The sequence below is a fragment of the Heterodontus francisci genome, chromosome 18 (genome assembly GCF_036365525.1).
Source record: "Heterodontus francisci isolate sHetFra1 chromosome 18, sHetFra1.hap1, whole genome shotgun sequence".
NCBI lineage: Eukaryota > Metazoa > Chordata > Chondrichthyes > Heterodontiformes > Heterodontidae > Heterodontus > Heterodontus francisci.
Window position 1 is genome coordinate 54028269 of NC_090388.1, and position 17267 is coordinate 54045535.

The 17267-nt window shown below is 42.7% G+C and overlaps 1 protein-coding gene across 1 annotated transcript in view; it reads left to right on the forward strand.

The window, feature by feature from the left end:
* Positions 1–2621: 2621 nt before the first annotated feature.
* cacna2d4a (calcium channel, voltage-dependent, alpha 2/delta subunit 4a) overlaps positions 2622–17267 on the forward strand; it is a 695670-nt gene continuing 681024 nt past the window's right edge. Inside the window, 2 exon segments of the mRNA XM_068051265.1 lie at positions 2622–2758; positions 3160–3241. Coding sequence (XP_067907366.1) covers positions 2622–2758; positions 3160–3241 — 219 coding nt within the window.

The following is a 17267-nucleotide window of genomic DNA, read 5'->3' on the forward strand; positions in this document are numbered from 1 at the left end:
GCTGGCCATGGGGTCATTGCTGCAGGGATCAGTGGAGCACAGCCTAACCCCTAGCCAAGCTGTTCCAATATAGTTACAACACTGACATCTACCCTACAAAGTGGAAATTTGCCCAGGTAGGTGCTGTCCACAAAAAACAGGACAAATGCAATCCGGCCAATTGGCGCCCCATCCGTCTCCTCTCAATCTTCAGCAAAACGATGGAAGGTGTCATTTACAGTGCTATCAAGCGGCATTTAATCACCAATAACCTACTCACTGATGTTCAGTTTGGGTTCCGACAGGGCCACTTGGCTCCTGACCCTCATATCAGCCTTGGTCGAAACATGGACAAAAGAGCTGAATTCCCAAGATGAGATGAGAGTGACTGCCCTTGACATCAAGGCAGCAATTGACCAAGTGTGGAATCAAGGAGACCCAGCAAAATTGAAGTAATTGGGAATCAGAGTTGACTTTCTGCTGTCTGGAGCCACACCTAGCACAAGGGAAGATGGTTGTGGTTGTTGGAGGCCAGCCATCTAAACCCCAGGACATCACTGCAAGAGTTCCTCAGGGTTGTGTTCAGCTGCTTCATCATCAATGACCTTCCCTCCATCATCAGGTGAGAAGTGGTGATGTTTGCTGATGACTGCCCAGTGTTCAGTACCAATCACGACTCTTCAGATACTGAAGCAATTTGTGCTCACATGCAGCAAGACCTTCCAGGCTTGGGCTGATATTTGACAAGTAACATTTGCATCACACAAGTGCTAGGCACTGACCATCTCCAATGAGAGAGAATCTAACCATCTCTCCTTAACATTTAATGGCATTACCATAACTGAATCCCCCACCATCAACATCCTGGGGGATACCATTAACCAAAAACTTAACTGGACCAACCCCTATATATATATATACAGTGGCTACAAGAACAGGCCAGAGGCTGGGAATTCTGCAGCAAGCAACTCACCTCCTGACTCCCTAAAGACTGTCCACATCTACAAGGCACAAATCAGGAGTGTGATGGAATACTCTCCATTTGCCTGGATGAGTGCAGCTCCAACAACACTCAAGTGGTTCGACATTATCCAGGACAAAGCAGCCTGCTCGATCGGCACCCCATCCATCACATTTTCCACCACTGGTGCATAGTGGCAGCAGGGAGAACCATCTACAATATGCACTGCAACAACTCGCCAATGCTCCTTTGACAGCACTTTCCAAACTTGCAACCTCTACCACCTAGAAGAACAAGGGCAGCAGACACATCAGAACACCACTACCTGCAAGTTCCCCTCCAAATCACACACCATCCTGACGTGGAATTATATCACCACTTCTTCACTGTTGCTCGGTCAAATTCCTGGAACTCCCTCTCTCACAACACAGTGGGTGTACCTACACAACATGGACTGCAGCAGTTCAAGACAGCGCCTCACCGCTGCCTTCTCAAGGGCAATTAGGGATGGGTAATAAATGTTGGCCTTGCCAGTGATCCTCACATCCCATGAATAAATAAAAAAAACTGCAGATACACCTGGAGTCATGAGCACCTGTTGGCTGCATGCAAACTAGGTGCTCTCCTGTGACCTCAGAAACGCAGGAAGGCACAATTCTGGTGTAACCACCAGGATTGCAGCCCATGGTTTTCAGGACCAAAGTAACTGCAAAAGTTCTCATCAAAGCTAAGCATAAAATCAGAGGATTATTGCCAGTTTTTAAAAATTTAATATGTGCTTGTCTGGAAAGCATTTAACATTTTTCTGGACATGTTAACATCTGGCAGACCCAACCTTTGCTACCAGATCAGTCTATGTCTGTTCTTTAGTCTGATTTAAAGACCTGATACCTTCCATACAACTGTGTTACAGCATGGACTACCTATATGCTTGCTTCAGTTTTTCACAGGTACTTCTTCACTGCTTCAGTTTATCTCACTGCGTTTTACAATTGATTTTGGCTATTAACTGGAGAGTAGAGAAAGAAGGGAGAGTAACTGGATAAAAGATACAGCTGAACACTACCACCCCCACCCCTTAATAAATCAGTCAATGCAATAACTTTTTTTTTTATCTGCTGTTTGGATAAGCAGGCCTGTCTCCAGAAATCAGAATAATCCGGTGTGATTCCCTTCCCCCAGTACTGCCACCACCATAAATCTGCAGCCATTTAAAGATTAAATCTGGTTGGATTATACACCAGCTGTGATGTTGCAACATTTCTCTCTCATTTTTTCACTTCAGTCTGTGACCCACATGCTCAGTTCATAGTGTGCTTTGAAGACAGAGGACCACTCTCAGCGGGACTCAACAAGTTTAACTCTGACTGTTCCCCCTATATCCTTATTGTGGAAAGTAATGGATGCTGTTTGGATCCTATGTTGCATGCTTACACACCGATGATCTTCTGAGCTTGTTAAAATGTTCATGACTGACTTGCAGAGGCAGGGAAATTCTCATTGTTCATGACAGTAAATGGAAACAAAATGTGGTACTCATCACTTAGTTTTTTTTTATTATAGGAACAGTCTTCATTGGGAAGACACCATTACTTCAGGCCAGCATGTGAACAACCTATCTGCAACTTTTTATTAGATCAAGGTGGCTTGTTCTTCGTGTTGTTCTATATATTTTGCTTTGATGGAAAAGAGAATGCTACTAAATCTCAGATGGTGCTTCGGGAACAGTTTGAGACTGCACCTTACTCTGTGGATTATCTGCTCCAGCTGCTGTCTCCCTTATTCGGTCAAAGCCCAAAGTAGAATCCCAACTGAAATGTAAGCACCCAGATTTATTGCATTAAATATTAATTGAAAAATGAATATATGTTTTCTAATAAGGCCAAACTAAGTTAGACCCCTTATTGTTCTATTTTCATACTTTATATTTTGTGTTTGTCCAAAGTAACATTAACATTCTCATTGAACCTAACACAATGATGAAAGTATTGATTTTTTCCACCTATCCAAAATCTGTAAAACCTCTTGCAAATAATTAATTTCCATCTCAAAAATTGTCATTGGATAGTATGCATTCTTTTGAAGTGAGCATTTGTTAAAAGTATACAGTATTTAAAATAAGTTGTCAGTGTAAAGTTTTTGACATTCTTCTGCACAGCTTTTGTAACTAATAGTATGTTAGAGCACAAATATACTTACTATCCATTTTTTATTATTAGTGTGCAACTGTGGGCTTCTGAATTTGGTGGAGAGCTGAATTCCATTGTAACAAAGTATTCAGGCTCCTTATTGCTACAGAAGGTCAGTAAGCAAAATCAAATATTTTAAATCTTTCAAATAAGAAATGTAACTAAACTTGGAGCAGCACATGTGGGCAAGACCAATGATATATGGGCTTCATGGAAAAATGAATGAAATCACAGAGAGGGATTCCTAAAACATCTGTAAAAAATCTTGGAATTCCTTGTAATAAAAATAGAATTTAATTTATTCAGTCATCATAGACCAGTGGCCCTCAGTATAAATGGTGGAAATATTGAAATATGATGCCCCTAAAACTGTTCATCTATGTTAAGAAACTGAATTTGACTTTTTCAGCACTGGCTTTGTTGTGTTTTCAACCACTAGAATTTGATATTAAAATGGCCAAAGCATAGGCAGCCAGCTTCAATTGAAAATAATAAACATAATTGAAATCTATTACAGTAAAAGGATTTAAGATGTAAGAGTGCCAGTTGTCATTGATGTATTCCATTGGATTTGTTATTTTCATATAAACCCATCTAATGTTAACACAGCAGAGAGGCAACAGTAGGTTAACTCAGTGATGGAGGCAACAGTAGGTTAACTCAGTGATAGAAGACCTATATTTCATTTGTGACATAATTTGTACTGGTAAAGATTTCTTAGTTTATTGTATGGTTATTTGACCTTCTCATTGATACTTTATTATGGTTGACAGTGAAAACAGCAGAAGTCTTGCATAAGGAATTATGGTCCATGACACCATACTCCTGTTATACTTTTCCTCCAGAAATTTTATGTTGTATAAAAGTAATACAATTATAGCATTTTCTACCCTAGTTTAACCATTTTTTGTTGTGAGTTCACTTAAAACTTATTCCATTTCCCTATTTTCATGTGTCTGTTTCCTCTTCATCTTCATTGTCATTGTGCTGCTGTCAAGGTTTCTGCTTTACTGAAGGAAACAATGTGGGGGACTTAGTCTTTTATGGTTACTGTTGTATGTTTGGTTAGTCTAGCTAGGAGAGATTACTGAATCTTTGGTAAGTTTTAACGAAAACTAGTTTATTACATATTAAAGAGCTATATATAGCTTGACTTAAGTATGTCTAATCCCACAGATGCCATGCTACTTCTTCTCTTCAAGTCTCTTTCTCATGTGATCTCTTACATCATCAATGTGGGAGGTGTTACTCACACTGTCCCAGACATTTACCCTTTCAAACCCTCATACTACATCTCCCCCAAGTCTTTCTCCATTTTTTTTTTTACTTTTACATACTACCTCAACTCCCCCCAAGTCTCTGACATCACAGATTCAATCTGTCAGGTGGCTTCACAACTCCCCCTGATCGTGTTATCGTCAGACTCGGAAGATCAGTAGTCTTTCTCTGAATGCTTGTATCTTGACTTGGATGGCCTTCATTGAGGTTTGTAGTATCTGGTGCTTTCTGAATTTGAGGATCAACATCTGATTCATCCAAATATATGACTGATTGACGTCTTTGATAATTAGAAGTAAGATTTCTCCTGTTTCTTCTTATAGTACCTTCTGAAGTATATACTAAATAAGATCTCTGTTGATTATCATCTCTCTGGACGATTAATCCTTCTCTGCCTTAGTCTCGTACCCCTACCCTTTCTCCTTCCATCAACTTAGGTAGGTTCCTGGTACAATACCTCCTGTTATAGATATAAGCTTGTTTTCAATAAGAATTTGGGTGGCACAGTGGTGCAGTAGTTAGCACCGCAGCCTCACAGCTCCAGCGACCCGGGTTCAGTTCTGGGTACTGCCTGTGTGGAGTTTGTAAGTTCTCCCTGTGACCGCATGGGTTTTCGCCGGGTGCTCCGGTTTCCTCCCACAGCCAAAGACTTGCAGGTTGATAGGTAAATTGGCCATTATAAATTGCCCCTATTATAGGTAGGTGGTAGGGGAATTGAGGGAAGGTGGGGATGTGGTAGGAATATGGGATTAATGTAGGATTAGTATAAATGGGTGGTTGATGGTCGGCACAGACTTGGTGGGCTGAAGGGCCTGTTTCAGCTGTATCTCTAATTAAAATAATTAAAAAAAAAAAATTTTCCCTGTCTTGACACTCTGATAATCCTGGACTTCTAGCCATGGAAGTAATTTTTTGGGTAGGACAGGAGTTGTATTTTGAGCTTCCTTCCCATCAACAGTTCTGACAGTGCTAATGCACATAGCAGTAGAGATCTGTAGTTTTGGAGTGCTGTTTGAAAATCTTCATTCTTCTGTAACAGTGCTTTGATAGTTCTGACTCTTCTTTCTGATTCACCATTAGATTGAGAAAAAGTAGGGGAACTTGTAAGATGTACAAATCTGCAGTTTTCCACAAAGTGCGTGAAGTAGTCATTTGCAAATTGTGGACCATTATCAGAAACAATCTGGCCAGGAATACCATGTGTTGCAAAGATTTCCATTAAAGCTCAAATTACTGTCTCAGTAGTCATTGTATACAAATGTTTGACTTCAATCCACCTGGAAAAATAATCACTGACAATCAGGTAGGATTTCCCATTAAACATGAAACGATCCATCCCCAGACGTTCCCACAGTCTGGTTGGAAATTGAGTCGAGATAAAGGGTTCCCTCTGGTCTGGTCTGTGCACTCCATATACCAGGCAATTAGAAATCATTTGTTCTATATCTCTCGATACGCCTAGCCACCACATGGGTTACTGAGCCCATGCTCTGCATTTCGTGATACCCATGTGGCCCTGGTGTATTTTCTCTAAGATGTCTGCCCGGAGTGAGACTGGAATCACCAGCCTCTCGTTATATGCCATTCACAAGCATAATATGCTTTCTGTACTCAAAGAAGATTTTCATCACCGTACCACTGGGACGCTGCTGTGGCCGACCTTGCGTACAATATTGGCAGATATGGATGCATTCCTCATCTTGCATCTGAGCATGACGAATTTCTTGGAGCTTTTTTGAGCTTGTCGGTCATTGTGATGCCATGAACTGAGAATATGACTTAACTTCATTAATGAGATTTAAACATCCTGTTGGGTAGGATGATCAACAGTAGCTCTGGACATTGCACCTGCTGTCGTTTGCAGCTTCCCCTGTATATTTACCATTTCATAAGTGAATCTCATTAGCCTCAACTGGAATGTCTGGATTCTCAGAGGCATTCCAGCAAGTTCCTTTTCATCAAGTAAGTAACCTCGGGGTTTGTGGTCTATCTCCATGACGACCTTGAAGCCAATGATATAATCTGAAAACTTTTCGCAAACCCACATGACTACGAGAGCTTCTTTCTCTATGACAGCGTACCACATCAAGTCTCAGATAATGCTCAAGATGCATAATAAACTGGTCTGCGACATCCATCTGGCTGTTCTTGAAAAATGATTGCCGTTAACCCTGTAAATGAGGCGTCTGCTGCAATTGTGGTCGTTAGTGAGGAGTTATAATGTGCTAAGACAGGGTTGTCCAACCTTCTCGCCTGGGGGTCCACATTACAACTTTTGTCTTACTTAGGGGACTGGTGAGACAAATTTAGAAAGATAAAGGCATTTAAAATTGATCTTACTACTTATTTAAGGAATGATGTAAATGTGTTGGAGGCAGTACAGAGAAGGTTTACTCGACTAATACCTGGAACAGGCAGGCTGTCTGACGAGGAAAGGTTGGACAGGCTAGGCTTGTATCCGCTGGAATTTAGAAGAGTAAGAGGCGACTTGATTGAAACATATACGATTCTGAGGGGTCTTGACAGGGTGGATGTGGAAAGGATGTTTCCCCTTGTGGGAGAATCTAGAACTAGGGGTCATTGTTTAAAAATAATGTAAGACCGAGATGAGGAGAAATTTTCTCAGAGGGTCGTGAGTCTTTGGAATTCTCTTCCTCAAAAGGCGGTGGAAGCAGAGTCTTTGAATATTTTTAAAGCAGAGGTAGATATATTCTTGATAAGCAAGGGGGTGGAAGGTTATCGGGGGTAGGTGGAAATGTGGAGTAATCAGTTCAGCCATGATCTTATTGAATGGCGGAGCAGGCTCGAAGGGCCGAGTGACCTACTCCTGCTTCGTATGTTCATATGTATATTTGTATGTAAAACATATGTGCATTTTTGTGAAGAAACTTGAAATGAGAAGATTTTTTTGTGACTTTCTTTCTCCTCATATGTTGGACACTGATTTAGCGAAATACCTGGCATTACTTTGCTTGCACCAAGTAGTCAATGTTTGCCTGCACACTTGTGGCAATGCAGAGTATTCTGGATAGATGTCCATCTGTCAGGAGTGATCTTGATCACTCTCTCTGTCTCTCTCTCTCTGTCTCTATGTCTCTCTCTCTCCCCCCTCTCTGTTCCCTCCCCTGAGTTGTTCCCTCCCGTTTCGTCCTCACTCTGTGCTTCCCTCTCTCTGTCCCCTCTCTTTCTCTGGTCCCCTCTCTCTCTGTTCACCCCTCCCTCTCTGTTCACCCCTCCCTCTCTGTTCACCCCTCCCTCTGACAGTTGCAGGGAGTAGAAATGCTCAGCATAGAGGCTTTGTGGTTGATCAGTTTTTTAAATAAAAATCATGCCGTCAGTTTCACAGCTGACAGGTGATGTTGGGAGCAGTGGATTCTCAACTTTGGGCAGATTCAGGGTTTTCTGGCAGGCAGGAAAACCCTGAAGCTGTCTGAAATTGGGAAACCGTTGTTCCCGATGTCAGCACCTGTCAGCTGTGAAACTGATAGCGCAATTCTTTTAAAAGCCGGTCTGAAAGGCGACAATGGAAAATTTCTCATCTCTGAAATTAGAATTAGAACATTACAGCGCAGTACAGGCCCTTCGGCCCTCGATGTTGCGCCGACCTGTGAAACCATCTGACCTACACTATTCCATTTTCATCCATATGCCTATCCAATGACCACTTAAATGCCCTTAAATGCTTTATAAAAATGACAAACAGCAGTGGCCCCAAAACAGATCCTTGCGGTACACCACTAGTAACTAAACTCCAGGATGAACATTTGCCATCAACCACAACCCTTTGTCTTCTTTCAGCTAGCCAATTTCTGATCCAAAGCTCTAAATCACCTTCAACCCCATACTTCCGTATTTTCTGCAATAGCCTACCGTGGGGAACCTTATAAAACGCCTTACTGAAATCCATATACACCACATCCACTGCTTTACCCTCATCCACCTGTTTGGTCACCTTCTCGAAAAACTCAATAAGGTTTGTGAGGCACGACCTACCCTTCACAAAACCGTGCTGACTATCTCTAATGAACTTATTCTTTTCAAGATGATTATAAATCCTATCTCTTATAACCTTTTCCAACATTTTACCCACAACCGAAGTAAGGCTCACAGGTCTATAATTACCAGGGCTGTCTCTACTCCCCTTCTTGAACAAGGGGACAACATTTGCTATCCTCCAGTCTTCCGGCACTATTCCTGTCGACAATGACGACATAAAGATCAAGGACAAAGGCTCTGCAATCTCCTCCCTAGCTTCCCAGAGAATCCTAGGATAAATCCCATCTGGCCCAGGGGACTTATCTATTTTCACACTTTCCAAAATTGATAACACCTCCTCCTTGTGAACCTCAATCCCATCTAGCCTAGTAGCCTGAATCTCCGTATTCTCAACAACATTTTCTTTCTCTACTGTAAATACTGACGCAAAATATTCATTTAACACTTCCCCTATCTCCTCTGATTCCACATACAACTTCCCACTACTATCCTTGATTGGCCCTAATCTAACTCTAGTCATTCTTTTATTCCTGATATACCTATAGAAAGCCTTAGGGTTTTCCCTGATCCTATCCACCAATGACTTCTCGTGTCCTCTCCTTGCTCTTCTTAGCTCTCCCTTTAGATCCTTCCTGGCTAGCTTGCAACTCTCAAGCGCCCTAACTGAGCCTTCACGTCTCATCCTAACATAAGCCGCCTTCTTCCTCTTGACAAGCGCTTCAACTTCTTTAATAAACCACGGCTCCCTCGCTCGACAACTTCCTCCCTGCCTCACAGGTACATACTTATCAAGGACACGCAGTAGCTGCTCCTTGAATAAGCTCCACATTTCGAGTGTTCCCATCCCCTGCAGTTTCCTTCCCCATCCTACGCATCCTAAATCTTGCCTAATCGCATCATAATTTCCTTTCCCCCAGCTATAATTCTTGCCCTGCGGTATATACCTGTCCCTGCCCATCGCTAAGGTAAACCTAACCGAATTGTGATCACTATCACCAAAGTGCTCACCTACAACTAAATCTAACACCTGGCCAGGTTCATTTCCCAGTACCAAATCCAATGTGGCATCGTCCCTGGTTGGCCTGTCTACATACTGTGTCAGAAAACCCTCCTGCACACACTGGACAAAAACTGACCCATCTAAAGTACTCGAACTATAGTATTTCCAGTCGATATTTGGAAAGTTAAAGTCCCCCATAACAACTACCCTGTTACTCTCGCCCCTGTCGAGAATCATCTTCGCTATCCTTTCCTCTACATCTCTGGAACTATTCGGAGGTCTATAAAAGACTCCCAACAGGGTAACCTCACCTCTCCTGTTTCTAACCTCGGCCCATACTACCTCAGTAGACGAGTCCTCAAACGTCCTTTCTGTCGCTGTAATACTCTCCTTGATTAACAATGCCACACCCCCCCCTCTTTTACCATCTTCTCTGTTCTTACTGAAACATCTAAATCCCGGAATCTGCAACATCCATTCCTGCCCCTGCTCTACCCATGTCTCCGAAATGGCCACTACATCGAGATCCCAGGTACCAACCCATGCTGCAAGCTCACCCACCTTATTCCGGATGCTCCTGGCGTTGAAGTAGACACACTTTAAACCAGGTTCTTGCTTGCCAGTGCCCTCTTGCGTCCTTGTAACCATATCCCTGACCTCACTGCTCTCAACATCCTGTACACTGGCACTACAATTTATGTTCCCATTCCCCTGCTGAATTAGTTTAAACCCCCCCGAAGAGCACTAGCAAATCTCCCGCCCAGGATATTGGTACCCCTCTGGTTCAGGTGAAGACCATCCTGTTTGTAGAGGTCCCACCTACCCCAGAAAGAGCCCCAATTATCCAGGAAACCAAAACCCTCCCTCCTGCACCATCCCACGTGTTCAACTCCTCTCTTTCCCTATTCCTCGCTTCACTATCACGTGAAATGCATCTCTGGGCCGGATCCTGGTCCACAGGCCCTATGTTGTACAACCCTGCGCTAAGATATCTTGCAAAATTAGCATTTCCTTGATCCTTTGAAACGCCTGCTGCTGTTGTGCATTCCAACACCATGCTCGAGCTTTCCTTCATAGTTGTCTGAAGGGTTCAGTAACTTGCACTAAATTAGGCAGCAATTTTGCCAACTAATTAACCATTCAAGGAATCGTTGAAGATCTTGGACAGAAGTAAGAATTGGGAACTCACTAATGGCTCTTGCCTTTGCAGGTCTGCCACTATGCCCTTGCTACTAACAATATGCACTAGGAAATGAATAGATGTTTTTGAGAATTCACACTTTTCATTAAGTGTCAGGCCTTTTTCTTGTAGACAATTCAAAACCGCTCTAACCCTCAGGACATGTTCTTCGATGGATTCACCATGGACTAAGATATTGTCCATATGGCATATTACTCCTTTAAGGCCCTCTCGAATATTTGATGTACATCTCTGGAATATTTCAGGTGCTGATGTTAAACCAAATGATAAACGATTGAAACAAAATCTTCTGAATGGAGTGATGAAGGTTGTCAGTAACCTTGACTTCTCGTCCAAAGGGACTTGCCAAAAGCCACTGTTTGCATCCTGGTTTGTTTACACAGACTTTTGGATAACTTTGCCAAGCTTTTGTCTACTGAGGACATCGGATGATTTTCTCTTGTGACAGCCTTAATCTGGGTTAAGTCTACACAAATGCGAAGAGTACCGTTAGGTTTAGGAACCAGAACCATTCCAGAGCACCATTCTGTAAGCTTAGTGACAGGAGAAATGACTCCCATCCTGGTCATCTCTTCTAGCTGAATTTGGACTTGCTTCATTAGTGGGTGTGGTATCTTCCCAAGTGTGAAAAGACATACAGGTTTAGCATCTTTTTGCAAAGTAAGACTGTATTTGGTCTTTAGTCTTCCTAGACTAGTAAATAATTTCGCAAAGTCGTCTTTGAAGTGACTCCTGGATTTTTGCTGCTTAATTTCTTCCTCTTTCCTGGCACAGACACGATGAACCAAGTGGCTACATTTTGTGCCTTAAACTTTATATAATTCTATGCCCCAACAAAGGTCCCGCATATCGTTGTGGTGTGTTGTGCTCTGCCCAACCTGGCGCTAGAGAGGGGAGAAGTACAATGAGGACATCCTGGAGCACAATGTCTCCGTCAAGGATAAGGCTTTTGAGGGGCTTGCTAATCAGGTGGACTATGATGATGACCCCAAGGGATCGCAGGCAAGGTGTAAAGAGATACGTGCAAGGGAGGCTCACGACTCACTAACAGACATGTTTCTCATGAGTCTTCCTTACACACCCCATGCAAGAAAATAAATCTTCTACAGCCCTGTTGCCCTTTCCTTGAATGCTCTTATCTCGCTGGACTCGTCATGACATCAGGCCACAGCATGTATATGGGTTGACCTCATTCAGTGTGGTCCTTCCCATCATACCCTTTGCAAGAGCCATTGAATTGTTAATGGCCCAGTAGTGGATAAATGAGTAAAACATTCTTTTTGTGGTGCAGTCCAGCAGATTTCAATAAAGACAAATAAACAGCAAGGTGACATTGAACTACATAATGTAACCTTGTGAAACCCAAGTGCAGCTCGGTGGACTTTCTCACAGGCTTGCTGGTGCTACTACGTGGTGCACCCCTGCGCTGTCAGCTGAGCTGGAAGCAGGTTGCTGACCTTTCTGCTCCGTAGCTTTCGATGGCCATGATGATCATCCACTGCTTGCCTGAGGCCTTGAGGGCCCAGGCATTTTGTAGATTTCCTGCACAGGTGTAGGAGCTGCCTCTGTCTTCACAGCTTCATGAAGCATTGGTGTCACTGTCAGAGGGAACAAGGACTTACCGTCATTCCAGGAGTGAACTGAGAGGAGCCCCCAGGTGCTTCAGGCAGCCGCTGCTCTACCCTTTCAGGGCACACTGATCCCTCATGCTCATCTGAGGAGTTTCAGCACCTGGCAATGACACCAGGCTTCTCACACACCCCCATCTCATTCAACCATTGCACCACAGAACACATGGAGGAAGCAATGGCATTCAGGTCCGTGCGCATCTCTGGCATCCACTGGGTGGTTTGCTAGATATGGCACTCCATGAGGGTCACCACTGTCTCATTGAAGGATTCCGTGCATGCACATGCCAGAGACATGGCTGCACTCATGACCAAGATGGACTCCTCCATCATTTGCGCATGGGCGCGCAAAGCCTCTTGAAGCTTCGCCAGATGTTCACACACATCGAGCTGCAGCTCCAGGACCTGCTGCCTCGTCGTTGATGATTCCAGAGGCATGTCGTTAACCTGATGCTGAGCATCGTCATGGTCTCTCACAGTTCTCCGAGTGCGGGCGGCCACAACTGTCAAGGCCTCCATCAGCTGCTCGGGTGCGTCTGTGCTGTGTTCACCAGATTGTCACCCCTTTGCTACTCACACAGGATTACCACTGACATGAGAGTATCTGCGCTGATGGAGGGTGTAGGGGAATGATATGATGCTACAGCCTCTGAGGTCTTCTCCCCCCTCCTCAGAGGTGGATGGCTGTCCTGCAGGCTCTGCAGCTGCCTGCTCTTATACATAACCTGTGAGAGAGAAAGAATGATGAGAGGGCAATGCCTGTTCCAAAATGTCCTTCTGCCTACTCATATTCTGGAGGTCTATGTGACCAGTGAGTACCACACCCATTGTTAAATTCCAGAAAGCTTGTTGTGGAAGGATAATGCTGGAGCCTATATTTACTCAGTTTCGCATTTATTATACAGAGTAAAAGGATTACAAACATGTGGCTCCTTACTCAAACCCACCCTCCCCAGTCTCAGTAAGGCTTTTTAAAGGTGCTTAAGTAAGACCCTCATTAACACCCTCCAGCTACATATAATTGAACAATTGATACACAATTAACAGATTCCCTTCTTTCTGTTATAATAAAACTTAGATTAATATGCTCAAAGAACATTTCAAAATAAATCAAAATATATTCCGTATCAGGTATAAAGTATTACTTTGCGAGACACCCCTCCTCGAGCACTCCTAACATTTTATTTTTGTGAAACAATCGGATAGCTGATGACTTGCATCTACCCATTTAATTTTGGAGATTTCCTTTCTCTCCAGCATTTATTTCAATCCAGCAAGGCCATACGTAGTCTTTGCTCACTCACACTTTTTGTAAAGTGTGCATTGTCCCATAAATAATGATTATTCACATAATATTCAATGGGCATCCTAGCTTCAGTATGTCCTTTGTTCAGAATTTCACCTAAAATATTTGACAAATAGAACCCCATATCCACTGCCTCCACAAGACTCAGTATTTCTGCAGCTAAAGTGCTTCATTGACCCTTTTTTTTTTAGCTTCCCAAGCTAAAGGATAACATTCCCATTTTCACCCATCAGAAATATTATGAAACCAGCTGCGCTCGAATACCCATCAGGAAAATAAGCATGTGAAGCATCACTAAAAATGACTAGTTTCATGTTCCTTGGGTCACCTAAGGATGGAAACTTCAGTACACATTTCTCCAGATTTAATTAAAAAAAAATTTTTGCCCTTAAAACATTCTCAACTTTCGGATGTTTCATCATCATACTTAGCTCCAGCACATCAAGATTAGCATCAGGTCTAGTTTGAGTGCACAACCAATTGAATTGACCAATTCTGTTTCACAATTGCTCAGTCTTTGCTTTAGTTATATCATCATCATCTTTCTGTGATGATCTAGCACAATTAACTGGGCTGGAAGTAACACTCTCTAAATAGGATTGCTAATTTAAAGTTATTCCAGACTTAGTCTGCTTAATTTCTAAACTAATATATTTAAAGGCCCCACAAGCCTGACTCCCAACCTTAAATTCTGCTGTAATCTTATTGATAACATATTTCTCAAAATCCACAGTACCACCCCATAAGAAATCACCAATATGCATCATGAAGATGCCTGAAAATTTCCCTTTGTAATACCAATAAAACATTGCAGGATCTGCTTTTAGTTGAACACAGCCAATTTTCAACAAAACAGATCTCACCAAGAAATACCACACCCTGGAAGCATCATGAAGGCCATACACGCATCTATTCAGTTTCCATAGTCTTCCTTCTGCATCTGCGGCTTCTTTAGGTGGTTTCAGAAACATTTCTCTCTGAAAAGTGTCACCTGCAGAAATGCGGCTTTTCTGTCACTGGTTCTACACTCCCATGAATATGTAGCCAAAAGAGCTAAAAAAAAATTTAAAGCTTACTTTTCCAGCTGTAGGAGAGTCCACCCTAACATCGGTATCACCCAGTTGCTCTTCAAAACCCTTTACAACAAGCCACGCTTTAGCCTTATAAGTCCCATCGGGAAGGTCTTTTTCAGTACAAATCCATCTGTGATAAGGCTGGCTGTCCCCTATCTGGTACCTCAGAATAAACACCAAGTTCTCTCCAACTCTCTAATTCCTTATGTTTTGCTTCTCTTATTAGTTTATCCTCAAGTTTAACGGCAGCTGCTAAAACTTCATGGTCATGAGGACTTCTGCATACAGTTCTATTCCAAGACTGCTGTCTAGCCTTGGTTTCATTGTGGAATCTGTTCAAACTACGGCCTCTATTAGCACTGTGATGTCATTCGGGACTACTGCTATAAGATCTCCCTCATGCACTATTGGAGGCTCTTCAGTACGGGATCATTTCCTGGCGCAAGAGTCACTTCCTGACCCACTATTAGAACTTGCTCTGCACTTATTTCCCTCCACTCTTTCACCCCATTCTGCCAGTCCATGGACATTACTTCTTGGCCATCATCTTGAACATTTAACCAATATTTAAACTTGCCTATAGATTTTCCTGCACATCCCACAATTGTTGCATCCCTCCATTTATTAGACCCCTCTGGAATATATGTCACCCGAGAACCTCCACGGGGCAATTGTCCATTGGCTGCGATAGCTCTTTCTTGAGCATCATGATCCCTCGCATTACTATCCAATCCTTGATCTACCTCATTCTGTTCCTTAGGACCTTCATCCCAAAACACATGATCATTTGAGGTACAAGGTGCCTCTTTTCCTTCTATCAGCTGCTCAGATTCTGTGATTTTGTAATCAACCCTGATTAATTGTGAGGAGTGAACCTTAAGAGTTTGATTTCCATGCTTGCTAACTACTGTCTTACCATCATGACTGATTATCTTACCAGGGCCCTTCCATTCTTATGATCCTTTCTTTTATAATGCACCAAATCTCCTAATTAAATTCCACCTCAGATGGCCTTATACGATGCCTGAGAGCTCTCCGAATTTTCTCAGAGACCTCAGCCTTGATGAAAGCCTGTATCCCTGCCTGTAAAGCATTCAAATGTGCAGAAAAAAATGGGACTAATTGTAGTACCTTCTTTCAGCTGTAGTATTCATAACCATAATGTTCATATCTCTGAACTCGTCATTGGCAAATCCCCCTCCATTATCAGTCAGAAACTTAGCTGGTGCCCCAAGTCCAGTCCTTATCCATTTCCCCATGCTTTCATCTGTAATCACCCTTTGTCCTTGCTATTTATTATTGTAGAAAGACTAAATCTAGTTGCTAGGTCTATAAAATGTAGCATGAAAATATTCTTGTCCTTGTACCATACCTTTAAATCCATGGCAACAACCTTGTTAAAGTCACGTGCCAATGGAAGGCTTACAATAAGTTGTGATGGTGTCCTCCAATACTTTTTACAGATTTCACACTTTCCACTAATCTCTCCTATTATCCTCATATACTTTTCATCAATCACACCTGCATTCTTTAGCAGGGTCTTTAATCTTTGACAAGAAGGGTGAGAAAATTGTCTGTGTAACTCAAAGACAATGTGCTTTTTATCTCTCTGATTCTTATCACCTGATGCCATTAATACTTCTTTAACAATCTGACTAGAAACATCAGGTTTTGTTAATGGGATACAATAACTGGGTAAACTGCAAATTCACTAACTTTCCAAAATCAATTGCCTTATCATGCTCCATGTTAAGTTTCATTTGTGCCTTTTTCATTGAAAGTTTACTCAACAATAAAGGTATCTCACTAGAGACTACATCAGTCCTGATAAAGTGGCTTACCCCAGCTATTTTACATGGAATTACTACTCTCTTCATTAACTTCAATGTGTTGTCATCACCAAACCTAAAGCTGGTAGTACTTTTATATTCCTTAACCTTGTGTTGATCTTCACTACTGAGTGAATCTCCTGAAAATATATAAATTAACATTGTCACTCACCCATCATTGACACGCACCATGCCTATGTTGGTGGCAGCCTACCTGTCCATCATGGTGCCACAGGTATGCCTCCTGCATGTGACCATTCAGTATTGACAGTGCAAGGGTCAACTCTGACTGACAGGTGTCCTCTTCAGTGAGGCTCCCATGCATGTGGCAGTCAATGCTGCTGCCTGGGAATTGCTGCTGACTGGGTGGGCACCCCATTCTCCAAATTCATTTTCATTTTCAGTCACATTTAAGGCTGTGAGCTTAATGTTATGCACTGCATTCACCCTGCTAGGATGCATCAGGTTAGTCTTTCTAGACTGCAGCCATGTACATGGGACCACCCCACGGCTGTTCACCTCCTCCACTATCTCCATCCGTGCCTTTTTCATCTGGTGTGATTGTCTCCTCCTCCTGTCCTGAGGGAAAAGACTTCCCTCTGAGCCCATGCTGCCTGGAGGAATACCTTCAGGGAGGCATCAAAGAACCTGGGTGACACCCTTGCTCTGCCTTCTGCCATTTCCCAATCATTCCAATTGACAGGACTGCCTATCAGTTTTGTTTGGGGCTGCTGCCTTTAAAACTACAGCTGGCTGTCTTTTAAAGATGATGCCAACCTTGCCAAGTACTTCCTCCCGCCTGCATCTCCGAACTGTTCAGCTCCCAT